This window comes from Penicillium taxi (assembly GCF_028828555.1).
Source record: "Penicillium taxi strain IBT 34144 chromosome Unknown utg000001l_segment0_segment0, whole genome shotgun sequence".
In the NCBI taxonomy this organism is placed as follows: Eukaryota; Fungi; Ascomycota; class Eurotiomycetes; order Eurotiales; family Aspergillaceae; genus Penicillium; species Penicillium taxi.
Window position 1 is genome coordinate 2,791,973 of NW_026643203.1, and position 27,451 is coordinate 2,819,423.

A 27,451-nucleotide genomic window follows, 5' to 3' on the forward strand; every position below is an offset into this window, starting at 1 on the left:
GACATGATCCTGAACGCGTGGTCGTTGTCTTGTCAGTCAAATTCAAGATGTTTAAGCGGGAATCCACAATTGACAGAAACTATTGAGTCAATATTGTCAACACTCTGTACTCAGGGGCTATAATCCCTTTCAATTATCTGAATTCTACCCTGTTCTTGAAAGTTGAAAATGACATATTTGGAAAAATAAGAATGAGGAAAATTGGCCTATTACGCCGATGCCTTTCTCTGTACTTTCACTTCAAAATCGGTAGGTTTAACAAACCAATAGTTCTGAGTGGTCCAATTCTTCCTTAATGGAGTAATATCATAGTCTCGCACTATTCGTGGGATCAATTTGGATATCTCAAGGATGGCAATATGCCTCCCTAGACATGTTCTGGAGCCCAGACCGAACTACAAATGGTCAATTACGCCACAATAAAGTGATTGGAAAAGAGATAATTCACTTACTGGCATGTACATTGAATTCATTTCCTTCAATCTCTCGGGGTCACTCTCAGCTTCCAACCATCTCTCAGGCTGGAAAGTCTTCGCATTTGGAAACACTCGCTCATCGTAATGGGCAACCCAGGGGTTAACACCGACAACCGTACCTTCTGGGAAGAACCGGCCACCGATGTCTGCACCACCTGGAGGTACAACCCGCCATAGAGGCAGACCGACGGCACTATGCATGCGAAGTGCTTCTTTGATGACCGCCTGGAAATACGGCATCTCTTGACTCTCCTTGAAAGTCATATTGATACTGCAATGACCTTGAACCGTGAATATTTCGATTTCATTACGCAACTTGGTCAACACTTCGGGATTCTGCGCAAGATACCATATAATAGCCGACAGACTTATCGCCGTCGTATCAGATCCAGCAGTCATATTTGACTGGCTCATAATGAAGAGATGGAATCCGGTTAGCCTCTCTGGGTCTTTGTTTCGCGCCAAGATCAGCTTGTCGAGGAAATCCTGGGTCTCAACTGTTTCAGAAGCAGCTTTCGAAGAATCATCAAACTTCTCTTCACGCAAACGAATTTTCTCCCGCACAAAATTGCTAATAAATGCCATTCCATTCGCACCGGATAGTTGAAGCTTCCTCAGAAGACCGAAGATACGAGGGTGCCATTCTGGATAAATCCCAATTAATGTGCTGTACTTCATTACTTTATCGACGGCGTCGATGGCTCCATTAATATCGTCGCCTCGATCCAAGAAGCCTAGTTGCAGGTCAGAATATTGGCTCGGTGTTTGAGCTATAGCTACTTACCAAATGTGTCACCAAAAGTAATGTTCCCAATGACATCAAATGCATAGCATTGGAACCAATGACCAAGATTGACAGTCTGCCTTTTATCCGCGAAGTCGCTCATTCGTTTTATGAAAATATCGGCGCAGTGGTCTACGAATGTCTCATAGTGCATCACAGAACTCATCGCATACAAGCCTGTGAACCGCTTGCGTGTTTCGGCTATATAAATATCAGCCTGGACTGGCAGGAGGTATCAGATGAGTGGTTTCACTGACCGTGCCTGTTGATATCTCGATCGGAAAATACAGTCCACTGCTGTGGGTGTCTCCAGCCATCGTACCAAGCTGACTTTGCAAAGCGAGACCTAGTTCCATATACCGTCTTGATTGCAGATAAATCGTTGATGCTGTACTGGTTTGGTGCAATACGTACTACTGGGCCGTATTTCTGATGGAGATGGAAGTTATCGTGCTCAAAGTTGCCTTGGATAACACGGTTAAAGTACCAAATTGAGAAGAAGCGAGTCCATATTGGACCAGGGATATCGCCTAATGAATCGAAAAGGACGTGACTAAGTCGTCGTAAAGCTTGACAGACAATAAACAAAGCGGGTAAACATAAAATGTATTCATACATCGTTCAATAAGGAGATATAGTAGAGATAAATACGAAGCTTGTGTCAACCTTGGAATATTCGGCGGTTTTCTAGAGAAACGAACTGCCGAGGTTCAAAGTTGTTGTAGCTATTAGGCTTGTTTCACCGGGAAGTACATAACATAATCCCGAGGTCTACAGGTGGTACGATACGTACAAAACGCTGATCATGTCTTCTTATGGCATATAAATTGTCATGAATTCATTTCAGTGCAATGAGATCAAATGGTATTGGCTCAATCAATAGACATGAAGACGTACTGAATTTGGATATAAGCCATCCAGGATATTACCCGAGAAAGAACAAAATGGAGAAATCTGGATTTCTGTTACAACGCCGATGGAGATGGGAGAAGGGACAAACGCAAATAAGGAATTTGTGGACAGAGGTGCGATAATCATCAATTCCCGACTGCCCACGGGAGCCCAGGAAATAAATAATTTCCTTCATGGCCGATCTCCCCATAGACCGACAATTCCCATAGAAAGTGCGATCCCGGCCAGCCAAGCTCGCACGCTCTGCAGACGGTGCTCTCGATTCATCTCAAGCTGGACACTCTCCCCGTTCACATTTACGTCCTCCTCGGACTCAACCATGACAATATCTTCGTCTTTCTTAGATGGCCGACGACTGAGGTTCAGACCAGTGGTATCGTGGATCGCTGTGATGACCCAAGTCTTGAAACCCAGGTGACGGTTGAAGAAGAGGTCGAGGCCGAAAGAGCTCACAGTAGACACAACGCACATCCATATGAGGAAGGGATGCTTTCGTCGCGATGGGGAAAGGGTATATGCGAAGAGAATACACCCGTTCGTCAAACTAGAGAGTCGCAGAGCATGTTTGCGGCTGAGGCGCTTCGCCTCATTGAGAGAGCGGGAGGCGGTGATTGAGGTGGGGAGAAGCTTGAGAGATGGGATAGTAATGGTTGAAGTAGAGTAGGATAGGCCCTAGAGTTCAAAACTATCATGTCAGTTTTGCTGTTGGGCAGCGCAAAGTAAGGCCGGCGCTTACAGTTAGCAGGCCGAGTGAGAAAGTTCCAACGAACTTGGAGACAGTCAGTGGACAGGCCATTATGCCAGTCAGAGACAAAATGAAGAAACTGCGTCGATGTGGATGAGAAGGAAGTCGAGTCGAAGCGATAAGAATAGGAATTTGTTGGCGTCACTACCGGGAACCAATCAGCGAATCAGCGACCGTCAGCAGTACAACTTTACATTTATTTACATGTACTTACTATTCACAACTCATAGTGATTGCTGGATTCTGTCTGTTGCTTACGTACTTATATATATGATGCCTAATTATGTATTTCTCATACTTATAATTGATATTTCCAATTTGATGAAGTATAACTATCTCGAGAGTATATGTTATGATTGAGGACCGAGAATTTACTACAATTATCACGGTAGAAACGGTCAAATAATCAATAACCAGTAATTCATTTAGAACTGGGATAGCTCAGAGAAAGCTGTTCTATATCACTAGTTCACTCGTATTATTTATAGATTTGTCAACAAACAGCCATTTATAAGTGCTAAGCCGAGGTTTAACGTGGCTTGGCATCTGATAACAGCCTTTATCGCTTTTGTTTTCCATCTCTTTCTCAACACCTCATGCAAAATGCCTCCACAGTCAGAGTATATGAGCGACGTCTGGAAAGATGGAATCTTTGGTGAGAATACCCTGATATCACCTGCTTCCCTCCAAGACTGTGTTAACCCTGCTCAGCAAACAAGGTTGTTTTCTGTACCGGTGGTGCGGGGACTATTTGCAGTGCCCAGATCCGGGCTTTAGTGCATCTAGGAGCCAACGCATGTATCATTGGCAGAAATGTTGAGAAGACTGAAAGTGTCGCCAAAGAGATTGCAACAATTCGCACCGGCGCTAAAGTCATCGGTATCGGCGCGGTGGATGTTCGAAAGTTCGATAGCTTGAAAAGCGCCACCGAGCGCTGTGTCAAAGAGCTCGGTGCCATTGATTTTGTGATGTATTTATTGGCATTCCTATGGGGCTGGAAGGTGTTATTATCGTACTGACTGTCTCATATAGTGCTGGTGCGGCGGGCAACTTCTTGGCCTCCATTGAGCAACTCTCAGTCAATGCCTTCAAGTCGGTCATGGATATTGATGTCATTGGGTCGTACAACACTTTGAAGGCGACTTTGCCATATCTCACTCAGTCTGGAAGCAAGCATAGAATGGATTTGGAGTCTTGTAAGTCCAAATCTAAATCCTATATCTTCAGACAGATAATGACTAGTTTTCAGTGAAACCCTCGCCGATTGGCACTGGCGGTCGTATCATCTTCATCAGCGCCACTCTTCACTACCGGGGTATGCCATTTCAGACCCATGTCTCAGTTGCAAAGGCAGGTATCGACTCTTTGTCTAACTCGGTGGCTATTGAATACGGCCCTCGCGGCATCACTTCTAATATCATCGCTCCTGGCCCCATCGCACAAACAGAGGTGATTATTCGGGTTTTCAATATTTTTTCCTGCTTTAGCTAACACCCTTCTAGGGTATGGAGCGCCTGCTTCCCTCAGATGCTAAATCTGCCTACGCCAAGGCACAGCCCCTCGGCCGCTTTGGACATGTTCGTGACATTGCGGATGCCACTATCTACCTATTTTCTGAGTCCGGAAGCTATGTCACAGGCCAGACATTAGTTGGTAAGTCATTTGAACTATGCTAGCCCACATACAGTTGGTGTTTGCTGACTACAATAAAAGTGGACGGTGCAAACTGGCGTACTTCAGAAGGCATGGGTACAAGTGCTACTATGAAATATCCAGACTTCCTTTTGTCTGGTCAGGAGGTCGCCAATGTTACTGGTAAGAAGTCGAAGCTTTGAGTTTTCTCCAGTCAGAAATTATAGAGTAGATTTATTTTTAAAAATCTCATTTCGGTTATGCAACGCCATTTATTGGCAAAAGAAGAAATAGCTCTTAAGGAGTACATTCTAAACTGCCTGGGTTTCATCCAGATTGAATGAGCTGGCTCTAATAAGCCGATCACATTGAAGCTAAATATGGCAATCTTCCGATGATATCTGTGAGACAGAAGAGGACTTCATCGCAATGAAGAAAGAACTGATTAGCTAAAGAAGCGGATCTACAAGCTTAATTGGAGGAGGTTTTGCAGCAGACAAAAACTGACTCCAGTGCGTATTTTATGGTCATGGGGAAATTAACGGTGCTTCGTGGATTTCTTTATAGCCTTAGAGCTGTTCTCGAGTTCGAGTTCGAAACTCAGCCCAGTAAAGAAGAGTATACCCAATTGGCCTATCACCATAACAGATTCTAGTCGAGTTTTTTCCGTTATTTTTTCTATTGCTGTGTTTCCTGCTGTTCAATTCCCACTCTTATCTTTAACATCAATCTGATTCAATCAAACAGTTCTTATATTCCTCTCTTATCACTATTGCCTCTAACAAGATAAGTAGTGTGGGTCTACGGAGTGAGTTAAGCTTATACAATTAAACCAATAGAGATACATAAAGCCGACGTCGGCTTTTGCGGCTCCTTACGGATTTTGGGTATTATACATAAATCTAACCCATCAACTTTGAGCGATTCTTTATTCAAACATTATCCATATCATACAGGATATCCATTAATTTAGTACCAGAAGCCTAGATCCATAGTTTGGGTCATAGTATCTCCATGGAATCCAAAAAAACTCCTTCCATCACCATTTACCGCGGATTCCTTGACAGTGGCTGTTACGTGTGGTCTCCATTTGTCGTGAAGCTTGAGTTACGCTTGCGAATAGGCAGACTTAACTACCGCACTGAGCCTGGTTCTGTTACCAAGGCACCTCGTGGGAAAATCCCCTACCTATCAATAGAGCGAGCTAACGGGGTCGAGACCCTGTCAGACAGCACGCTCATAGCAAAGTCATTGGTTGAGTCTGGAGACTTGGGAGAACTCAATAAGAAGCTATCACCAACCGAAAAACTCAATGACCTGGCTCTCATTGCTTTGCTTGAAGACAAGTTATATTTTTGTAATGTACATTACAGCAATCTTCTCCTCCCCACTGGCTCCTTACTCACTGGTTCTAGTCTAACGAGAAATGGATACATAACTACTATACCATGCGCTCAAAGGTACTCGCTGCGGTTCCCTGGCCCCTCCAGCTTCTTGTGGGCTACATGGTCTACAACAAAATGGTTCGGACACTCCAAGGACAGGGAACAGGCAAGTTTACCGACGAGGAGATCGAGTCTCTGTGTAAAAACATCTACGAAGCCTTGAATGGACATGTTACAAATGCCCAAGTGCTAAATCGAGAAAAGGAGGGTCCATTTTGGCTATGGGGGGATTCCCCCTCCGAAGCTGATACAGTTCTATTCGGCTTTCTTGCTGGGACATTAGTCTGTGACGCGTATGTACTAACCTTTGGCCCATGTGCCCGAGGATCTTGGATCTTGGGTCTTGATTTTGCTAAATTGATTTGGTAGTGCCCCCGCTTCGCAGAAGATGATCAAAAGTTATCCTGCCCTAATGGAATACGCTCGCCGTATTCATTATGCCTATTTCCCTGACTATCCTATTTGGGGGTAGATGTGATTGGGCAAGTTCTGGAACAGATTCTGACAGTACTCAGACCTTAACGATTCAATGTGATCCTTCATCATTACCCCTCCTAAAATTGTATTACAGGAATGAACCTAAGTGTATGACGGCTATTATAGCGCCACCCAACTAGGCAGACAAGATTAACCACGGTATTCATAGACCAATCAAGTAGATATTGATACTTGTGGATAGTAAAGTGTCACTTCAATCTTCGATGATAAAAAAGATATATTCGAGCCAAATGCTAAACTTAGCTGTCAGGAGTCCCTAAGTAGTAATCGGTGGTACTCTGTAGTTTCACGAATATTTTGGTTTGTTTCAGAATATATTAGGATTTCGACTCTTGGTCTTGAGGTTTTCCAAGGTCACTCTCTTGTATTCAGTCGCATCGTTGCAAAAATCGTCATTAATGAGTCCACCTAGATAGGGCTGATTTTTTATTATTCTGTGTTTATTTTTGGATAAGAATTCTCCATAAGAGCCGATCGTGGTGCAAAGACGAGTGGGTAATGCCGTAATAGCCCCGGAGCTATCGAAAGAGTATATACACTAATGATCGAGATTTAGCCTCATTATCTCAGCAAGATAGGGCAAGATAGGGCAAGACAGGAAATATCACATCTTCATTACATCTTCATTACATCTTCTTACAATTTAGTATGAAGATATTGAATCCAGACTCTTAGAATATAATCATCATGAACAGGAGGCGAGATGTTTTGGTATTACAAAGAATGTTCATAGAGACGTCGTAAGCAATGAATGGTTTTTTTCTGTTTTGTAATGAAATTTACGCCGTTTTGGACCAATTGCAGATCGTGCCACGCAGGAGCTGGCGTCACCAGCTCCACTTGCCCCATAAGCAAACTAAAGAACTTATCATCTCCACCCCCCTTCTACTTAAACACTTCAACTCCTTCAAATATTCTATATCTTCATTCAATTCTCTGTCATCGACGTCCGCTCTTTCACCATGTATGTTCGCAACATCCTTTTGGGTGGCGCGGCCACCCTGAGCGTTAGTGCTATGCTCGTTGTTCCCGAAATGGAGCCCCAGATGGAAGTGGACACTATTGAGGATGGTTTTGTCAATGTTATCCCTTCCACAGCTGGGGATAAACTCTATGTCGGCCTTGCCTGCAATGACTGTCCCTTCAGGGAGGTTGATGAAGAGTCCGGTGATGTCAGCTGGACTGATGGAAAGCCGTCTAACCTGGTACGTCAAACTGATTTCATACTGTAACGGAAGACGATGCTAATGATGTAATTAGCTCCTTGATTTCGAAATCAGCGAGAACCGCCTAATGGCTAACGACCGCCAAATATTCCCTCCTGTTTCCCCCAACCCCATCTACACTGTCCAGGAGCTCGAGGATGGCCAAACATCCGAGTTTATGCCGGTCGGCTACGCCCTGGAGGTGATGCCTCTGCACACACCTTTAGAGGCGGAGGGTGCTGAGCTGCTTGAGGTCCGTTTCACTATTCTCGACCTGGAGAATCACCCCGTGCCCGTCGACACCGTCGCTATCACTCTTATCCAAGAATCGACTGGCGACCTGCACATTGCCAAGGCCAACGTTGAGAAGACCGCTCCTCCCGAGGCTCTGTCTTGGAAGCAGTGCCATGGTTCGCCCAAATGCCTGCAAGAACTCATCGTGTCTCGTGTCCGGGGCCTCCTGGCTTCTGCCAAGAACCGCTTCATGGGTCTAGCCCACAAGGCCGGCCGCAAGGGATGCCACGGCAAGCCCAAGGGCCTCGAAGGCATGATGGATGGTCCCCATGATGGACCTGGCTTCGAGGGAATGCCCCCGCCGCCTCCAGCCTTCGGTGATTTCGACGGCCCTGAGGGTGACCACCCTCCTCCTCCTCCTCACCACCACCACCACGACGGCCCCGAGGGTGACCACGAGTTTCACCGCGGTCCCCATCATCATAACAATACCGAGGGTGACCGCGAGCCTCACCACGGTCCCCACCACGGCCACCACCACGGGGGTCCTATCTCTCACACCTTCTCCCGTGTTATCCGCTTCATTATTGTGCCTGCTATCCTGGGTGTCCTGGCTGGTCTGACCGCTTGTGCTGTCGGTATGCTTGTGGGCCAGGCTGTTGTTTTCATCTGGCAGAGCTACCGTGGCACTAAGCGCGGAGAGCACAAGGCTGCTTGGGAGAGTGATTCTTGTGAGAAGCAGGGCTTGATGACAGAGGTTTCAGAGGAGACTCTTCCTGCGTATACCGACGAGCCTCAGACTCGCGGATCCATGGATAAGCACTAGAGGCTCGTCTTGCCTCTGATCCTATCTCGTTGAATTCTCAACCCGAGCTATTGTTGACCGGAATCACATGATATTGTGAATAAATTTTTTTTGGATTAGGTCACCGTTGGTATTGGTGATTTGCGAACGTAGACTGGATTTATATTGTTCATGATTAACCTTTCTCCACATTTTTACACTTTAAGAGTGTGATACAGCTTGTACAGCAATATTTTCTCAAATGTCAACGTTTTCTGGAATTTAATTTTTGTCCCTTGATTTTTTGTTTTAGGATCATTTATGGATACATTATTCCCTATTATCTAACAAAGTCTAGCTTACAGGGGAAGTGCATCTCTGCAACTAGGCCGAAGAATTGTATAATAACTGGTCTTTTTAAGTAATCCGTTTTGTACTCCGAATAGGCTATCTAAGGCTGATAGTCACGTGAGGATACTTCTCTTCCCGTGACCCCCTCTTATCAAAACACCCTCCCCACGTTCCCCGAGCTGGAGCTCCAGTACTCGGTTTAGGATGATTTGAGTTGCAAAATGACCCTGAAGCTCCCACTTGAATTTCTTACGGGCTGCTCTACTTAAATCTTGCTATTCTTGATAAATACGGCTTACTGTGTGAGGCCGCAGTTATAGCTCCCTCCGTAACCGACACCGTCACTATACCCGAAGCTGGCTCCTGAATTCAAACAATTTCCGCCCACAATGATACCGTGGTCGTCATTTGTTCAAAAGGCTCAATCGCTGATTGACCCTGCCAACTTTAATATCCCATCCCTTTCCTCCTCCCCCAGTAGTCCCTCCAAGGCCTCCCTCTTCCGCCAACAATTCCGCCTTCCTGACTCCCAGAACCCTCTGCAAGAGATAACCGCCGATCTCGTTCTACCACTTCCAAACTCCTCCTCAAGCTCCGCAGATATATCTCGCAAGTCTGGCCATGTTGGGAACCAGTATACGGGACGGTTGCATCTGAGTGAACGTTTCATCTGCTTCTCCACTCAACCAACTAGTTTTATACCTTCGTCAACGCCCAGTGCTTCTACCGCCTGGACTGGTCAAACTCATGGTACTGGTCCTTCTGGAAATGGGTTCACGTTGCCTCTCTCCTGCATCCGTCGAGTCGAACGACTTCACAGCGCTTCGCATGTCTTCTCCCTAGCGTTGACGACGTGGAACGGTTTATTAAATAAACAGCAAGAACCTCATTTTGTACCTCAGCGCCTTATCCTGCAGCTTGTTGGGAGCAGACAGGCCTGTGAGCGCTTTTGCGACTGTCTCAAAAAGGGCCTACGTGAATGCATGAAGGATGTGGATAACCTGAGATCTGTTGTCAACGGCTGTTACTCGGAGTATCTTCTCTCTGCCACCGCCAAGCCAAAATCGCAGGAAGAGAAGGAGGCTGGGAAAGAAGCTGAGAAGGATATCGAGGGCCGTGAGGCGCGGTTGCCACCGGATGCAGGATTGGGTATGATTTTCCGCTACCCCGGTGATGCACGCAAGCTTCGAGATCGTAGTAAGATGAGATTGTGGGGTGAATATTTCCGAGGTAAGTTTCTGTTGCCGTCAAATTTTGAAAATTTGTTCTGACATTCGACTAGAAAATGGTCGTAATGCTACCCTTGTGCGTCAGCCGACATTTCACAAATTGATTCGTGTTGGCCTACCGAATCGTTTACGTGGAGAGATCTGGGAGGTTTCGTCTGGGTCTTTCTACTTTCGCCTTCGTTCTCCCACACTCTATGAAGAGACACTGGCAAAATTCGAGGGCCAGGAGTCTCTTGCTATCGATGAAATTGAGAAAGACTTAAACCGCAGTTTACCAGAATATCCCGGTTTCCAGAGCGAGGAGGGCATTGGCCGCTTACGCCGTGTTCTCACGGCATACAGCTGGACCAATGCAGAGATTGGCTACTGTCAAGCCATGAACATCGTTGTCGCCGCCTTGTTAATGTTAGTTGTCCTCAATTTTGATGCTTAATATTATACCACTGACTTGATATAGTTATACGAACGAGACCCAAGCCTTTTTCCTGCTCTCCGTTCTCTGTGATCGGCTTCTGCCTGGTTATTACTCGACAACCATGTACGGTACATTACTTGATCAGAAGGTGTTTGAGTCCCTTGTGGAGAAAACTATGCCGGTCCTTTGGGAACATCTCGCCAAATTTGATGTGCAACTATCAGTCGTATCCTTGCCATGGTTTCTCTCGCTATATATTAACTCCATGCCGCTGGTTTTCGCTTTCCGTGTCCTGGACGTTTTTTTCCTGGAAGGCCCCAAGGTCTTATTCCAGATTGGACTGGCCATTCTTCGAATCAATGGCGAGGAACTTCTCGATATTCAAGATGACGGATCTTTCATCTCTGTTCTGAAGTCATACTTCTCTCGGCTGGATGAGTCCGCACATCCAAAATCAGAGAATCCAAAGCTCCGTGCTATCACCAGATTCCAAGAGTTAATGGTGGTAGCTTTCAAAGAATTTTCGGGTATCACGCACAGCACCATTGTTGAACAGCGCGAAAAGCACAACGATGCTGTTTTGGAGAATATCGAAAGCTTCGCGAAGCGCACTTCTATTCGCAACCTTGGTCCCGAGAGCAAGCGCCTGAGTGTTGATGACCTTGGTACAATTTATGACCGCTTCTATGAGACCTTGTACCAATGGCAGCAACACCAGAACCTTATTGAAGAGGAGAGGAGACGACACCAGAGGACAAAATCCCATCGCCTATCGGTCCTCGGGCCACCCGTGAATAGCGAAGTAGGCCGCGTGGGACTTGGACCTAGCCCAACTCACATGGACTACGACGCATTTAGAGAGTTCCTGGCCGCCACTGCTAAGTGGGCTGTATCTGACTCTCCTGCGCCCAGAACGACTTCCGCTCACAGTCTCAAAGGGAACAAGTCACTTTTGTGGGCGAATCGACGTGCACCAGCCGACCATGAATTTATGCAGCGCCTTTACCGTAAATGGGCCACTGACCCTGAGGAAGGGTTGAACCTGCAGAACGTCGTTAACGGTCTAGCACGCCTGAAAGGTTCTCCGGACATCATGAACAATATTAATTACTTCTTCGATCTATATGATGATAATGGAAATGGTCAAGTTGATCGCGAAGGAATTCTAAAAATCTCCGAAGCGCTGCTTTTCCTTTCCCGTCGAGGATTTGAGGGCACGATAACTGCTACTCCGTCTGTGGAAGATCTAAATGGTTCCCGTGACCCTTTTAATGCGGAACAAAGCAGACTAACTACGGACGAGAAATTCCTCGGGAGCGTCAGTGCTTTCATTCGTCGATGCTTTGAATACGCGGATCCCAGTCACGCTGAAAATTTAAAAGCTGCTGAAGATTCAGCTACTGCCGAGGCAACGGAAAAACTTGACTCATTCGCTATTGGCGATGATGATGAAGAAGACTTGATCGATGTTGATGGGGACCCCAAGCCTAACCCACAGCCTGCCGCAGAAGCAAAAACTAAGTCAGATGAGTCTACGAATGACGCACAGGCTAGCCATGAAGCCAATAGACCAAGATCAGAATCTGCAAACCCAGCATTAGACCCCAACAACCCCCTCCACATCACCCTTCCCACATTCCGAATGGTTGTCCTGGCGGACGAGCTATTGGAACAATTCTTTGAATCTTACTTCCCTCAATCATTCCACCTCTCCGATCACCCCCATCCTGCCGCTCTCGCCGCATCCTCATCACTCTCATCCAACCTTACAACCTTCTCAAACATTGGCGCTCATCGCCCCACTCTTACTCACACTGCCAGTGGCTCTGTAGCTGGTGCATCAGGCGGCATAGTTCCTCCAGGCAAAGGCCTACGAGGCGTTCTCGACAACATAGTCTCCGACGGTATCCGTATGGCCGCAGAAGTTAAAAAGAGAATGGATGAGGCTCAACGTGAGTTGGAGCGTAACGCCCTTGGTCGCGATGGCCGTGATGAAGAAGACGAGGAGGAGGATGATGATGATTACTCCCGCCGTGATACGTCTGCTGCTGTCATGGCTGGTGGTATCTCCAGCTGGGGAGCAGGCGCTTACGGCGCTGATCCCGAGCGCCGTAGCGTCCGCGACGCAGACCGCGATCTTCTCGAAGGAGCCGAGGTCGAAGCATCTTCTCTCCTCGATGGAAAGGAGGGATCTAAATCCACTCCTATTGCATCTCCATCCTCGGCTGATGAAGCTGAGGTGGTCAGCAAGGTTGTCGAGTTTGAATCGTAATGATATCCCGCCTACTTCCCAAGTCTCATTTTCACTCTCTTCCCATTGCTGGTATTGGGGACTGGGACTTTAATTTAATCCCTCGTCTTATTTCATTGGTCCTGTAGTTGTCTGTGAAATTATACATTTTCTTTATAGACGCATTCTCCTGGTTGAGCATTGAAACCCCCGAAGTTTACACCTTTCCAAAGTTTCTTGTCTGAGGCTATCGTGTAATAATGTAACGCTTTGGGCACTCCATATGTGCACATCTGAATTATATCTTGAATACTAATAACGTCAATGATGTGGTTTACTGCCCCGATGGATGTTTCCAGTTTATTTACATTTTCCATTAATGATTGTGTCTAATTCCATGCTTCGTGTTGCAGTGACGTGAAATGTAAGTCAAGTTCAAGTAGAATAAGAGCTTCAACCCCCATTTCAGTCCTGTTAAATGGTAAACACTAGATACCCTCTCACTTTTCATTTTCATTCACATTGCCCACCAAAAGTCTAAGATGTGCCCTTTATGTACACCATTTCCTTCGATTAGTTACCTAGATATTAGATTAAGCTTACATTGGGCAAAAGATTCACCGGGAATATGATTTATTATGATTTCACTGGAGGGGCTCAACTCCTTTGACATGGTCTATGCCATCTCATGAATGTGCACAATTTAGCACTATTACTCCATGTGATTTTCAATCAAATGATGTCAAATTATTGGATGAAAAACAGATTTTAAAGATTGACAGTTTATATTGGGTGTGCAGGTCAAGATAGAGAGCTACTCACGTACCCCGTTGTGAGAATATGCAGATCACCCAGTGCAGTTCGAACGACATAGAGGTCTGATACTTTCACAATTAGCTGAAAATACCCGATGCGGAGCGTCTTATTTCCACCAATGCCCAAGTTCGGACTAGTGCATTCGATGACCCACTAGCTTAATTCCCAAGTGACCCATCTATCATTGCTAGTCCTTGACAAGACATTTTATCTCCTCACACTACCTAGAAGTTAAAATATTGTCTATCTAAGCTCCGCAAAGCGAGGTCTTCAATATAGTAACTGGATTGCCTCCAAGGACTTAGTAGAGTGTCTGTTCAAACAAAAAGGCGACAAATGCAATCTCACGTATTCTTCTGTTGGTAATACGTTCTCATCAAATAACTATAGCGAAAACTGCTTTGTCAGATCAGAGGAAATTCATGTAAAATGATTTTCTGTGCAGAGACTGAGCATCGCATCCAAGGCTACTAGCCCCGGATAGCCATATCAAAAGCTTGACATCACCGAGGTCATCAGATGGATGGATGTTTCGTTCACATTCAACACCCGTCTCCTGTCTGGTTTTTTCCTATACACGGAAGAGCAACTACCTAGGTACAGTCTTTAGTTAGACTGGAGGGTCTAAGCCAGCATTGAAAGAGATCAGATTCAAGCTAAACGCCTCTAAGATAGATGTGTTTGGAATATAGCGCTATCTGCCTAGGTATTAGTATAAGTTCAATTTAAATGGAGAGTCTAGGTAGTTAACACTTAGGTAAATGCCATGGGAAGGGACAGGGAGAAGAGGTTGGGCACTGATGTAGCCTGGAGGTTCCAAGGTTGAAAGTCTTGGACTGTGATTCATTCCAAGCTTCCCAGGTTTCTGAATCTACTGCAGTATCTGGAAAGCGTTCAAATATTCTTCAGTGTGTACAAGTGGATGACTGTGGGGCTTATATTATGCCCTCGAGATCATCTCAATACCTTTAGCGTAGCCAAGTCATATCATTTCAAATATTCACAGGGATTAAAGGAAGATGACAATGTAGTAGCATTTCTATGTACAAGCATGTCGTGAACCCAGCACGCAGCCGAGGCATGGTGAGGAAATGATAAAGGCAAAGGGTATAAAGTAAAAAAAATAACAAGTCCAGTATGCCAAGACTTTTGTGAAGAAATAGGGGAGAGCATGTAAACAGTAGATGGGTAAATATTCATGAAGACGTCATCAATCCTTCTGCCCTTCGTTCTCAACTAGCTCGAGGACGATCTGGCTGCGTTCATATTCGGGGTGTTGCATGCAGATCTTGACGGTGTTGTTGGTGTTGTTTAAGATGCCGTTGCTAGCACCGTTGGCTTGGGCGAATGAACCAGGTAACTTGCTGCCATCATCGAGGCAGACTACGCCGTGGCCTGGAATTACTTGTCTCAGGCGGCCGTTCATTGCATTGCGCACCTCGACAAAGTCGTCGTTGAATAGGATGAGGAATTTGCCGTAGAGACAGGCTGTGTGGGCACTGCCCACAAACTCCATTACCACGCTGCGAGAGACATCACCGTGTTTGTTAACGTATACGGCACATTCTTGATACACTACCAAGAACTCGCTTTCACTGAGACGGAACATGCCCAGTGGGCGGAGGTCTTTAGTTCGATGGGAGATGCTAGTGAGGGTATCAAGGGCGTCAGGCGTTGCGTCGGAGCGGAAGTCGGGCACAGACCAGGTCTGCTTCTTGTCCAGGTTGAGAACTTCAATACCACGTTGAGTGGAGATGGCGAGGGAGGAGTGGAACATGTTGATGCCGTAGCTCTCAGTTGGAATGTAGAATTCGTCGTATTCACGGAAGAATTCTGTTTGCCCGCGGCGTGTTTGGAACAAACGACCTTTGGATGAGGCGGATTTATGGATGATGGGTTCAAGGACCTAAAGGAAACCTTTTAATACTTATCACGTTGAATATTGGTCGGATAGGATGATACAAACCTTGAAAGTGGACGAAAGTCCATCTCGCTTTTTGTATAAGACCAAGTATCGGTCTTTCATACGTCCTGCGGCGAAAAATCCCACTTCTCGGTTTCCGGAAAGTTTCTGTGGAGCTCGGCGAGCAGAGTCCCCAGACTGAGAAGCTGCTCCGCTGGGTGGACATACCACGTCGAGATGATATGCAATAAGTGATCGATCCGAAATAAGCAGGAACAAGTTAAATTCTTCAAAAACAGCAACTTGAGTGACCCTCGAGATGGAAATAGCCTATTTCAAGCGTTAACAAGACTCAACAGAAAAGAAAAGCAGTCAATAATCCTTACCCGATACCATCCACGCGGGTTACTGAGATCAGACATGAAGACTCCGTAATCCGTTCCAACCGTACACATCATTCGGCCCGGAGGCTGCTGGAAAACTGTCGCACAGTTCACCGTAGTTCTACAGACAGGAGATGGACGGGGACCCGATTTCTCATACTGTTTCTCAACTTCCTTGATTGCACGATGCAGTGGTGTCCCCATAATGGTAACACTCTTTGAACCATGCGCCTGATCAGAAAATCCAAATGCAGTATCCGCAAGAACACGCAATCGAAATGGCTCTGCATTTTGAGAGAACAGGGCAGCAGCATGATTGGTCTTCGCTTCGATGATCTTCTGACACCAATCTTTGCGGCTCCTCGAAGATAATGCGTACAGAGTATAGGTACCGTTCTTGCCAAGGTGCTTGATTTTGAACGGATAGAGGATTTTATCATCCTTAGAGTCCAGGGATGCGACACCATTCTGAGTACCAGGGCCCTGGTGATTCAATGGGCCCACTGCGGTTTGGGGAGTCAAAGTTGCAACACCTCTCACCGCAGATTTAATGACAGGATCATCATTAGTGCTTTCCAGAACCAACAAATCCATGGGTATAGGCAGTTTTGAGACATCGTAACGTTCAATCTTGATCGTTCTGGTCGGGTCTCGTACTGTTGTGGACTTGGCCAAAACAAGGTAGTGGTCCAGTAGGATGGCATGTGTATCGACAAGAAAACGAGTTCTGGTTCCTGGGCGCTGAAGATCACCGCGGAAGATTATTTTGCGGCCGAGGTGCTCCAAGTTAAGTTCCACTTCTTTTTTCATCTCGGGTCGCAGCTGCAACTTGGTTGAGAGCTCCATCAAATCGGCTTTCCTGTTCATCTCACCAACCTTGTTGTCGCACTCCAATGCCACAATCTTGATTTCTTCAATAGCCTGTGCTACGTTGGTCTTTTCTTCACTATCCTTGACCATATTCTTGTGAACAGTGGCAAGGAGAAGAGTGTAGCGTTGAATTCTAGTGATGGGAGCTTTGAGAAAGGTGTCCCAGCTGAGACGGTTGGACAGCTTATGGTCACGAACTTGATTCAAGAATTGCCTGAAATGAGGATTGCGCTCGGCTTCCTTGCGAACGTAGTAATTCGCAGTCGGAAATGTGGCAGCATATTCGATATAGAAACTCTTGGCTTTCCGGATCCATTCTCGGAAGATGTCACTGAATCCCACAATGAAGGGGCCTTGCTCCTTTTGACGGTACTTGAGCTGCGCCAGTAGGAAGTCCTCATTGACCTTTTTAACCGCATCTACTCTACCAAACACGTCCAATAGGAACTTGTTCAGGCGTTTGATGGGGATAATGGGAGGATTCATCTTGGCCAACTGGTCTCGATAGAGTTCTCGTAGGACATCTAGTTGGCCAATAAAGGCATCCTCGGTGGTCACAATCTCGTGGAGATTATTTTGTCGATCAATTTCCATCCTTGTATGGGAATTAAGAAGCTCTTTGGGCACTTTGTAGAAGGTCATCCAATCCTCAATCTTCTTCTGCGGCGCCATCATCTGCGCTTTGAGGTTGACCTTCCTCAGGGTTCGCATGCAGTGATGAGAGTAGCAGCGTGCATATGAATCCGAATCCTGAATGTGTATCTCGTGCTCGTGAAGCACCCTCGAATAGCAGCCAGTTCCCGTAATCTGAAACAAAACGCCCGAAATCGTTCCATTGCCAAACTTGACCCACTCCTCATCCTTGACCAGGGCATCTTCCTCAAGCATGCCACTCACCACACGCGCTGCAAGAGTTTCAGCATCTGCGATGTTCATCGTCGGAACCTTGTGTGTAAATAGTGCTACAATTGCATCGACAATAGTGTGAACCCTGAGATCATTCTCATCTTCACACATGTCGCGAATCCAAGCTAGAATAGAGCCGAGGGCCCATGGCTCAGTACATTTTTTGAATTGCTCGGAAGAGAGCTTCGCTAGGTTGAACTTCTTGCGACGCCCAGCAGGAATCGCTGGCAGATCTAGTGCTATGGAGGCGGCTGCCTCTGCTGAGTCTATTTCTGTGGGCTCCTTGCTCTGAAGTTGCCAGAAGAGGTCCTGTTGCTGCTTGTATTTGACTCGATCTGCATCGGTCTTCGACCTGATAGGCGGGTCAGCACGAGGTCCAATTGGGTTGGACAGTGATGACGACCGCGGAACTTGAGATGGACTGAGCAGGTCTCCATACAAGTCAGCTGATTCCAATAAGTTTGTTTGGTTGTAATCCGCATGATCCTGCGCGTCATCAAGATCCGGAGGCTTGAACGTGCCAGCAGGCATCAAATGTGAATAAATGGAGGATCCAGTAGATTCCACGGGGGCTGGTGGTAGCGGACGCATTCCAGGATGGAAGAAAAGATCCTCATGCGCCGTTCGCAGTGGACTTTCATCATCAGAATGCTCCGCATCCTGGTGTCCCTCATATGGGCTCTCGGCCTCCTCGCCGTAATCGAAGCTCATGCGTCGATCATATGCCCCGGGAGCTGCAAGCCCACCTGTGCCGCCAGCATCAACACGGGCATCCGGTGGAAGATGATGAAGGCGGTTGGCATATTCATACGCAATATTTGGATGGTTGTAGTCGTCGAAGTATTCCTGACGTTCGTCGGGGGAGATGTTGGAACTCCGAAAAGAGCCAGATGTTCCTGTAAACCCTCCAGCAGGCGTGTCCGGATACTCCTCCGAGTTGTAAACAGGCTCGCTTCCGTATTGAAGATTCCCGTGGTAGCCTCCCCCATAAAGCGCCAAATCATGTCCAATGAATTCACTTTCTTCGTGAGTGGTAGACTGAGGCGATGGACCCTGACCCGAATTATGAGATCCGCGAGAGCTAAAAACCGAAGCATTTGTATCTGTTCGCGAACGCTGTTGGAGTCTTGCGCGCTCTTGCTGAGCCCTATCTTCTTCTTCGGCCATTTGCAACATGGCAAGCCCCGCCTCAGCTTCGGCATCACTATCGTCACTGTACGCACCGTAGTTCACAAAATGACCCGTGCCTGTTGCCTTGCTACCGTTAGTGTGTGTATGGCGCTCATCTGGAGACAAGGCGGCATGCGAGCCTGAGCCGCTCTGCATCGATTTTCTTGAGCTATGACGCCGTGTAGAGCTCGCCTGGGTATCATGTACTGCTGACTCAAGTTCCTTGATCAGCTCATCGTTACCTAAAGGGTCATATTCGGCATCAACTGGGGGACCCGGTAAGGGCCGCGCCTGCGGATGTCGGTTGAAAGTGTCAGTTCGCCTGGGGGCCAATATTGGTAAATCCTGCTGCAATGGAGGCGTGGGTAGAGTGCGACCAGCGTGAGACATGCTAGTTCGCTTCCCATAATTCCCATTGCCTTGTGTTTGGTGCGCGGGAGGCTCTGGGGGCTGTTCATCAAAGCTAGTGCCGATTGGAGGAATCGTGGGAGTGGGGTACGAGGAATCAGATCCAAAGCCATGAGACGTGGGGAAATAAGGTTGGGATGCCGATTGGGGCAAATAAGCCCCCGAAGGTGAATTCAAAGCCGCATACGAAGTAGAAATGGGAGAAGAGACTGTCTGGTAAGCTGTGTAGGTGGCGTTCGGGGCCTGTGGACTCAATGTAACAGATGACCCATACGGACGCGACCCATAAGGATGATCAGCGCCTCGAGGGGGAGGAGCTGGAGGCTGCTGAGAAAATCCATATAATTGCGGGTTCGGAGATGTACGTTCATAATGGGAGGATTCACTGGGACGTCGAGTAAGTGTCGGAGATGCCAGGCCTGAAACTGCGCCCGGCTTATATGCCGCGGGGTTATAGGGTTGGTAGCCTGGACCCGAGTTGTTGTAGGGGTGATTGGCGGAAGAAGCATAGGATGAAGGGTCATAGCTCAGATTCGGTTGTGTCTGCGATTGTGGCAGGGCGTACTGCTGGGGATTGTAGGCTTGCTGACTCGGCGCAGACTGGTACTGGTACTGGTAGGTAGGCATAGTTGACTGCGAGGCCGAGCGGGTGGGTGACATGCGTTGTATATCAGGTGAAGGTTGCGAGAATCCAATTTCATCATCATCTTCGTATCTCATGTGTGTGTTGTAGCCCCCCTGTCCGACATCGCTTTCATGCCCACCACTTTGTACCGCGTATCGCATGTTTCCATCGATCGCGCCCACTTCGGGAAAGCGAGCGCTATTGAACCATCGAGAATCGTCTCCCGCATTGTAGCTAGGCATGCGTCTCGGCAGCTGCTGGTTATGTGTAGGACTGCGATGCGGCGAGTAACTCTCATAGCGACCGGACACTGGCTGCGAGGGGTTACTGGACGGGTCATAGTAGGTCTGTTGGCCATTTGGATGCGCCATGGCTGTGAGACCACAGGAGGCAGTTCGGACTTGAGCCTGAGTTCTTGCGATCTGGTTAAAATGATAGGAGAATCAAGGACTCGGAGTGTGCGAGCGACTAGACGTAGAGCCGCAATGCAATAAATGTTGGATTTGATGAGGGGGGCGGCGAGGAACTGCCGATGAGCTTCTGGCTCAAGGCATCCCCTGATAGACTAGAATGAGAAAGCGGAGGGAGAAAAGTAGGACAAGAATGACGAAAGTTGTGAGAGTAAAATTGAGGATCCAATGTGTAAGTGTCAGTGGGGGGACTCGCGGTTCACAGCTGAGAGATTCTCCACCGCCAACCATAATTAGCCGCAGTCATTAAGTCATATACGGGGAAAATACGGATAAGTGCATACACATATTTGTTGCTAACTTCTTCTAAGCTCACTTTAAAGGGTCCTCCAGAACTCATAAAATTCAATCTCTCTGGAATGAAGCAGATCAGTCAAAGTCCCTAAATCTATATTACTAATACTTCAAATGGTAAATAGCTACAGATTACTACAGAGTACTTCGTTGGGCGTAGAATCAAGTAATCTTAGGGCTCGGCCCCACCGGCATTCAAATTCCGGTTTAAACTGCAAGGCTGAGGCGGCTGAGACACTTATTATTATGCCGCTTACAAGAGTACATAGAAGTGATTTTTAAATCATATGTTTGATATTCAGTATTTGAAATTCAGACGATTGGCCATTGGACCCAGGATACATCAATGCGATATATAAACCAATTCAGCATGCTGTAACCCCATACTTCTGATCGAAAGCCGTAGGTGATAGCAAATAACGTCTGCAAAACTCTTTAGCTCCAAAACTCCCCATAAAAAATGTGACACGTCAAACAAACAAACATTGAAATAAGCAATGCTCATAACAATGATTTTCTTTTTGGAGACTCGGTTAATTTAGCGTCCAGAAAAGGAAAGGGTAGGAGGTTGGTGGTAAGGAGAGTAGTCTCGAAGTAGACGGCAGTAACAGACGGCTTGTCACTGAGAGTGGGAAACTAAACGATAGGGAATAATATAAAATCCAGACAAAGCATGAATACAATCCGTTAGAAATACTCAGCAATTTGTTGATAATGGGTATACAACATATTGTAATATGTCAAGGTCTGCAAACCAATTTTGGAGATATCGATTGGGGTTGAAGAACTTGAGGGATTAGTCACCATGTCCATGGTAAGTCTGGGCAGGGGTGAGGGTAAAATCTCCCTTATGGTGTTCACTCTTGTCGACCTGGTTGGGCTTAATATACCGAGCAGTTAGAGCAAAGCGCAGCTTGTCAATACGATTCACAGAATGCTAAATCAAGCAAAACTTTTAGCATCTCATGTTCAATTCACAAGAGGTGTGGTAACAAACCTCGTAGTATTTCTGTAGGTTTTCTCCATGCATCACCACGAAGTCTCCATGGCACAGGTCCATCTTGATAAAGGATGGAGCTTCACCTGCTCGAGCCTTAAGCAATATAGAGCGCTCAGAATCATACTCAGCTTGAGTAGTTTCCCCTGCGAGAACTCGCCCTTTCAATTCTCGACGTTCTTCCTCAAACCGGCAGCCTTCGAGCACAACGTCGTCGGACAGAAGCTTTGACTTTGTTTTGCCATGGTAATATTTCCCTTTCATACGAATCTCCATGGTTGCTTGAGAACCAAGAGAAAGTGTTGTGATTGTGGGTCCAAGGGAAGATTCACCGTCATCGTGAAACTAAGATAAGTTAAAAAATAGCTATAACAGCTGGCTTTTGAGGAATAAGATCTCACCCCGATTTTCATGTCTTCCAGATAACCCAGTAGCAAAAGCTCATTCGGGGGTAGGAACTCATCTCCTGTGGTTGCCAAAGCCTGCTCAGTCGCCCATGTCAGACGACCAAGAGAATGAAGGATAACATCTGGAGCCTCATCAAAGCCCTTTGATTTGACTGCAACAACATATTTGTAAGGCATTCCCTGTTTTCAAAAGATTGTTCAGTGTATATTTTTTTCAATATTTATTCCCATGTGCCATCGGGTACCCACATAGTTCACAGCAAAGTGTGATGTAAGAGTCCCGGAAACTATCGTTCATGTCAGCTTATCGCACTTTGATATTATTTCTCATATCACGAACCCATGGACTGCTCAAGCGGATACCGTCTGAGACCAAGATCTTTCACTTGAAGATCATGGAACAAATCATCTGGCCCACCTTTGCGGCTGTTGATTGCCGAATTTGATACCATGTGGGTAATTGTACCAACACCGGGCAGGAGATAGGTGTACTTGCGGTATGGAGCTAGAGATAAATTATCAAAATTGGGCCGCATTGTCTTTCCCTGAAACTGCACTACCCGCTTGATTGCTGCAAGCTCATGGTTTGGCATAATGGATCGAAGACTGATGACTGGCATCGGGAACCACTTCTCAAAGCTGCAGTTATCACACTTCCAGCCCGACCAGTACTCACGGGGAATACATTTGAAACAGTTGGGGCACACAATCCCTCTCCACGAAACAGCACTGAAGCATTCCAGGCTGCCTTCTTCTTTGAAAGTGGAAAGAAGATCTGTCTTCAACTCATGCTGGGGTTGGATTGATGGGTCTGGATGACAACGGGAGTTGAGAAAGTCAGAGCTATAGGTGAGATCGGTTGGGGTTTTATTATTTTCAGCAGTCCAGAAGCTGACACACTTCGGATGAAGGCACATCCAACATTCTTGGAACACACGAGTGCTTTCTTGACCACACTCTTGGCACATCTGACGCTCAGGCTTCTTGTTGAAGTCACGGAATTCATATTGAAGAGGTGGAGGAGAGTTTTTGGCTGACCACCAGCTCTGCTTTGTGAGATTCAACTTTTCAAATCGAACTTTTAGGCCTGCATACTTTCCCATCTTCTCAAACCACATGTCTGTGATCTGAAAGTGTGCCATTACATTAAGGCGATGAGGCAGTCGTCGGTTGAGAGCGGTATTCTTACTTCCTATATAGGTAGTCAGCACTGGAACAACAAATTTAAACATGCTATTTTACCGATAATGAGGCCCAAAGCGCACCCCTGCTCCTTTGTTTCCAGCATACTTCTAGGGCGTGTGTCTGACATGTCCTGGTTCTTGGAAAGAGTAAGGCTTCCATCATCTTCTTTCCCACAATTTCCACCACTAAGAGAATTAGTAGAGTCATGCTGTTAATGAATTAGGCAACTCACATCCGAGTGATGATCACTTCATCGTCGATATAGGAGCGAGTACCAGCATCGCCGTCAATTAGAAAGCCTTTACAGCCACCTGCAATGATGTAGCAAGCGCCTTGTCGACAGCGAAACCAGGCCAGCGAATCACCGAGTGAAGCACGATTCTATGAGATAAGTTAGCCTGGTACATGCTGTGCAGGATTGATGGAATAACGAACATCTGCCCAGGCGGGCGGCTCTCCATGAACTTGTTCAATCTCAAATGGTTCGAGGGATGTGTTGTCAGATGATCTTGTGCCATCTGCCTCGAAGTTTTTATCGTCTGAGGTGAGAGTCTTGTCCTCGGATTCCTGACTCGGTCGGCCCTCCAAGGCCGCCACTGCTATTCTTGCAGATTTGCCTAAATGAATTCATTAGTGTTCAAGAATTTCGAAAATGCGCAAGTAACCCACCTCTAGTTATTGTTGAGTGTTTTGCTGTCTTGGGGATTTTTGATAGAGGGATGGATACATTGTCAGCCAATGCGGAAGGCAAGGAACGTTTTGTAGATGCCATAGTGAGTGATATGAAATTAAGATAAGAAGAAAAATGATTGGGACCAAAGGTCAAAAGAAGCGATCAGATGAAAAAGCAAATAGTATATAATAGCTTGGGTCGTGAAGGGATGGGTGTGGAAAAGACCCACGATTAACGACCAACAACCTCCCGACTCGGGACAGGCGCTGGCAGCGAGTATAAGTATAGTTTGATATCAAGACAAGGATTCAGGAGTCAGAATCCCAAATCAGAGAGCTCGACAGCTTGAATTGTTATACAAGACCAGATGAATTGAAAGAGGTGAATGGAGGTTAGGGTAGAGAAGGGAGATGATGGTGTCTTGTCAGCGAGTCACCTGTCACCGAGTGACTTGTCAACAAGTCACTGGACCAGAAGTTTAAAAAGACAAGCAGTTGAAGTAGATAGTATTCAAGTATTACGGATATCCTTCTGTTCTTATCTTAATCAAATGGCACTTGTCCCTCGGACTTCAATTTCTCAGTCACCTGTTGTATACCCTCACACTTGGCTAAATTTGAACGCTGTTGGTACTCCTTTTCCAGGAGCTATACGTAAATCTGCCTTTTTCTCAATTTGCTTAAATTCTCTCATTCTAACTTCCTAGCTATTTCTGACACCCCCAACTGTGCTCACCACCTGGATCTCCATTTTTGATGATGCTAAATATTCGCTGTAGCTGTCAACCGAGCCCTAATCGATAACGCCCTTGGCATTGAAGGGTAGTTTCATACTACAACGCTCGCAATGACAATGGACAGCCATTTAATTTGAAATTTAAATAGAATATCTGCGGAGATATTGTCTAGACTCTTAAGCTCATCATTCTAAATTCCATTCTTCTGGATTTTCAAGAGCTGATAAATCGAGCCTCAAATTCCCTGATCTTAAGCCTAATCGGGTAAGTCCCGGTATCTGTATCATGATTTTAAATACCAAAAATACGCTATGGCTTAGCTGCGTACTTCCGTAATATCTGAAATCGGTAATACCTGAGTCGTTTTAGCCGAAGTCGGCACAAGTTAAGCGAAATCAAAAGAGTTGATTCATCTAAACAACATAATATCCAAGTATCTACCTCGAAAAGCTGCCAAACCTGCCAAGACCTATCAGAATGTCCTCTGAAGCTCCGACCCAGCCCGAGTCCCAGGGTCTATTTGATCTTGGTGTTTTACCCACCAATTCCCGCATTTTTCCAACGGAAGAAGAGGCAATGTTCGCTATAAGAGAATTTGCAATGGGCCATGGGTATGGCATATCTACTGCTAAATCTTCATTTTACTGTGGCCAAAAAATCATCATTTATCTGCAATGTGACCGAAGCCGACCATATAAGCCCAAAAAAGCACCCACAATACGTAGAGGTGGCACAAAATCAACAAACTGTCCATTTCGCATGGCTCTTCGGCGTCAAAAACACCCTGAAAAAGAAGGCAAATTTCAGTATGTCCAAGCTAATTCTGAAAATCAGAGCCATAAATTGTCTTTAGTTATTTCATGAATATCAATGGCTAAATATCTTCTTAGCTGGCTTGTAACCGTTACAAATGGACATGACCGCCATAACCACCCTACACAGCCTATTTCAACACATTCTACTCACCGAAAGGCTACCATTCAGCAGCATGCTGACCAAATATCCATTCAAATTCGCCGTGGGATCTCATCACGGCAGATTATTCGGAATATCAAAGCCCCGTGGCTTTCACCTCGCGATATCTACAATTTCCGTGCCACTTTGAATAAAAACGAGCGTACACGTGTGGTCTTTCGAATTGAAGAGAACAATCGCCAGTCCACACAAGAGAATGATGATATTGTCGTTGAAAATAGAAATACTGAGCAGGAAATTGAGATTGATGATCAGCAAATGATTGACCAACAAATTCATTATGAGATGTCACTCGCTGAGATTGCTACTGAAATTACGGCAAACTTCGGAGATAGGAATCATGGGAAGTATAAAGGAATCCCGTCACAAATGACAAATGTAATGCAGTTTTAGTATACTGAAGTTGAGTTTTAATTTTGGTTCATACATTTTGACTTTAATAGAAGGTGTCAACGTACAAATTGCAACTGACCAATCATTCAAATGCCACAGATGATTGAAACTGAATTTATGACTAACCCATACAAAGAAATCGTCTGTAATACAGAAAGTGGGCCATGCAAACAGACCAAACATCGACAGAAGGACGCGGTCGCGTGACCAACCGTCGTGGCTTATTATCTAATCTGATAATACATGTACTCCACCATACCCTATTGGGTAGCTGAACGTCCTTTTATCAATTCTCGCCCAGCAATTCTTGCGTCGATTTATCAACTCCCTTTTGATGTACAGGTGGACAAGAAATGACCATAATCCAGTAGCAAGTTTCCGATAAGAAGATGCTTGTACATGGATCTCACCTCCTTTACACTCATTATTGGGGCGATTGCAGCAAAGAAAGGTTCTCCCACAAGGGCATGGTTCATGGATACACTGCTTGGAACGGTACAGGCACTCCAGGAACGTAGCTGGGATCCGCCATTAAACCTTCTGCAAAAGAATTTTGTATTTCACATAAATATTTGGAGAGATTTTAAGGACCTATGGAAAGAGTTACAGGATTAAGATATGCAGGAGGGTTTTAGTTGGATTTCGGGGGCAACAACATGCGTTGATACGCCGCCAACGAAGCAGATATCATTGTAATGGGTCGATGGGAAGTAATATTATGAGGAGAATTTACTTAAAAACAAAGGCCTTACACAAATTAACGAATTAAAGGACCGATTGAAGCACGAGGAAGGACAACTTAGTTTCCTTCAGGATAATTTCTTCCTGATATGTAATAGAATCAGTTCTGTTCTACAAGAACCCTATTCAGAGCTTAGTTCGCCCACCAAACCAGATACCAGCCCATACAATCTGACCAATATCATTGCCAGATACTCTAAGATTGACTAAGTAATTTCGATATAACTCTCCGCTAAAGCGAAACACATACTGAGCTGTTGTTGGAACGTCTTTGAACTGGACGTTCATTGTACAACATAATCGTCCCTCAGGAATCTGAATGTTGATATTTTCGGACGAATTAGTAATGACGATTAGCGCCTAGTCTAGTGAACAGGATTCGGAATTGGACTTCCATTTCCGTAGCTTACACTAAAACCTGTTGAGTCAAATTCTCCACGCAATGAGAGGCTAGCTGATGAGGATTCGTGGCAAATACTCGTAGGATTCAGGATATAAAACTCCGTATAAAGTGGGGTGTGAAAGCTCGGTTTTGAGAGATAATTACTTATAGTGGAGA

At 46.0% G+C, this 27,451-nt stretch overlaps 9 protein-coding genes across 9 annotated transcripts; 5 read left to right on the plus strand and 4 right to left on the minus strand.

The window, feature by feature from the left end:
- Nucleotides 1–209: 209 nt before the first annotated feature.
- Nucleotides 210–1,878, minus strand: N7495_001007 (cytochrome P450; the record flags this gene model as incomplete). Its single annotated transcript, XM_057203677.1, is given in 4 exon segments — nucleotides 210–395; nucleotides 453–1,246; nucleotides 1,261–1,461; nucleotides 1,518–1,878. The coding sequence occupies 4 exon segments, from the start codon at nucleotides 1,876–1,878 to the stop codon at nucleotides 210–212; spliced, it is 1,542 nt and encodes a 513-aa protein (XP_057067750.1).
- Nucleotides 1,879–2,343: 465 nt separating this feature from the next.
- Nucleotides 2,344–2,968, minus strand: N7495_001008 (uncharacterized protein; the record flags this gene model as incomplete). The annotated part of the gene is made up of 2 exons (XM_057203678.1): nucleotides 2,344–2,844; nucleotides 2,909–2,968. The coding sequence occupies 2 exons, from the start codon at nucleotides 2,966–2,968 to the stop codon at nucleotides 2,344–2,346; spliced, it is 561 nt and encodes a 186-aa protein (XP_057067751.1).
- A 552-nt stretch (nucleotides 2,969–3,520) lies between these two features.
- Nucleotides 3,521–4,752, plus strand: N7495_001009 (SDR family oxidoreductase; the record flags this gene model as incomplete). Its single annotated transcript, XM_057203679.1, has 6 exons — nucleotides 3,521–3,572; nucleotides 3,629–3,887; nucleotides 3,950–4,113; nucleotides 4,167–4,366; nucleotides 4,420–4,570; nucleotides 4,631–4,752. The coding sequence occupies 6 exons, from the start codon at nucleotides 3,521–3,523 to the stop codon at nucleotides 4,750–4,752; spliced, it is 948 nt and encodes a 315-aa protein (XP_057067752.1).
- An 811-nt stretch (nucleotides 4,753–5,563) lies between these two features.
- N7495_001010 (uncharacterized protein) lies at nucleotides 5,564–6,466 on the plus strand (the record flags this gene model as incomplete). The annotated part of the gene is made up of 3 exons (XM_057203680.1): nucleotides 5,564–5,911; nucleotides 5,965–6,287; nucleotides 6,364–6,466. The coding sequence occupies 3 exons, from the start codon at nucleotides 5,564–5,566 to the stop codon at nucleotides 6,464–6,466; spliced, it is 774 nt and encodes a 257-aa protein (XP_057067753.1).
- Nucleotides 6,467–7,454: 988 nt separating this feature from the next.
- On the plus strand, nucleotides 7,455–8,757 carry N7495_001011 (uncharacterized protein; the record flags this gene model as incomplete). Its single annotated transcript, XM_057203681.1, has 2 exons — nucleotides 7,455–7,697; nucleotides 7,753–8,757. 2 exons carry the CDS (start codon nucleotides 7,455–7,457, stop codon nucleotides 8,755–8,757), a joined length of 1,248 nt encoding a protein of 415 aa, XP_057067754.1.
- Nucleotides 8,758–9,455: 698 nt separating this feature from the next.
- Nucleotides 9,456–12,982, plus strand: N7495_001012 (GTPase-activating protein; the record flags this gene model as incomplete). Its single annotated transcript, XM_057203682.1, has 3 exons — nucleotides 9,456–10,296; nucleotides 10,349–10,700; nucleotides 10,753–12,982. 3 exons carry the CDS (start codon nucleotides 9,456–9,458, stop codon nucleotides 12,980–12,982), a joined length of 3,423 nt encoding a protein of 1,140 aa, XP_057067755.1.
- A 1,984-nt stretch (nucleotides 12,983–14,966) lies between these two features.
- N7495_001013 (putative Rho guanyl nucleotide exchange factor) lies at nucleotides 14,967–20,392 on the minus strand (the record flags this gene model as incomplete). Its single annotated transcript, XM_057203683.1, has 3 exons — nucleotides 14,967–15,662; nucleotides 15,723–15,989; nucleotides 16,046–20,392. 3 exons carry the CDS (start codon nucleotides 20,390–20,392, stop codon nucleotides 14,967–14,969), a joined length of 5,310 nt encoding a protein of 1,769 aa, XP_057067756.1.
- A 1,189-nt stretch (nucleotides 20,393–21,581) lies between these two features.
- On the minus strand, nucleotides 21,582–24,146 carry N7495_001014 (uncharacterized protein; the record flags this gene model as incomplete). The annotated part of the gene is made up of 9 exons (XM_057203684.1): nucleotides 21,582–21,722; nucleotides 21,783–22,127; nucleotides 22,184–22,369; nucleotides 22,439–22,476; nucleotides 22,530–23,381; nucleotides 23,432–23,559; nucleotides 23,607–23,755; nucleotides 23,810–23,991; nucleotides 24,044–24,146. The coding sequence occupies 9 exons, from the start codon at nucleotides 24,144–24,146 to the stop codon at nucleotides 21,582–21,584; spliced, it is 2,124 nt and encodes a 707-aa protein (XP_057067757.1).
- Nucleotides 24,147–25,260: 1,114 nt separating this feature from the next.
- Nucleotides 25,261–26,151, plus strand: N7495_001015 (uncharacterized protein; the record flags this gene model as incomplete). The annotated part of the gene is made up of 2 exons (XM_057203685.1): nucleotides 25,261–25,589; nucleotides 25,674–26,151. The coding sequence occupies 2 exons, from the start codon at nucleotides 25,261–25,263 to the stop codon at nucleotides 26,149–26,151; spliced, it is 807 nt and encodes a 268-aa protein (XP_057067758.1).
- Nucleotides 26,152–27,451: the final 1,300 nt, after the last annotated feature.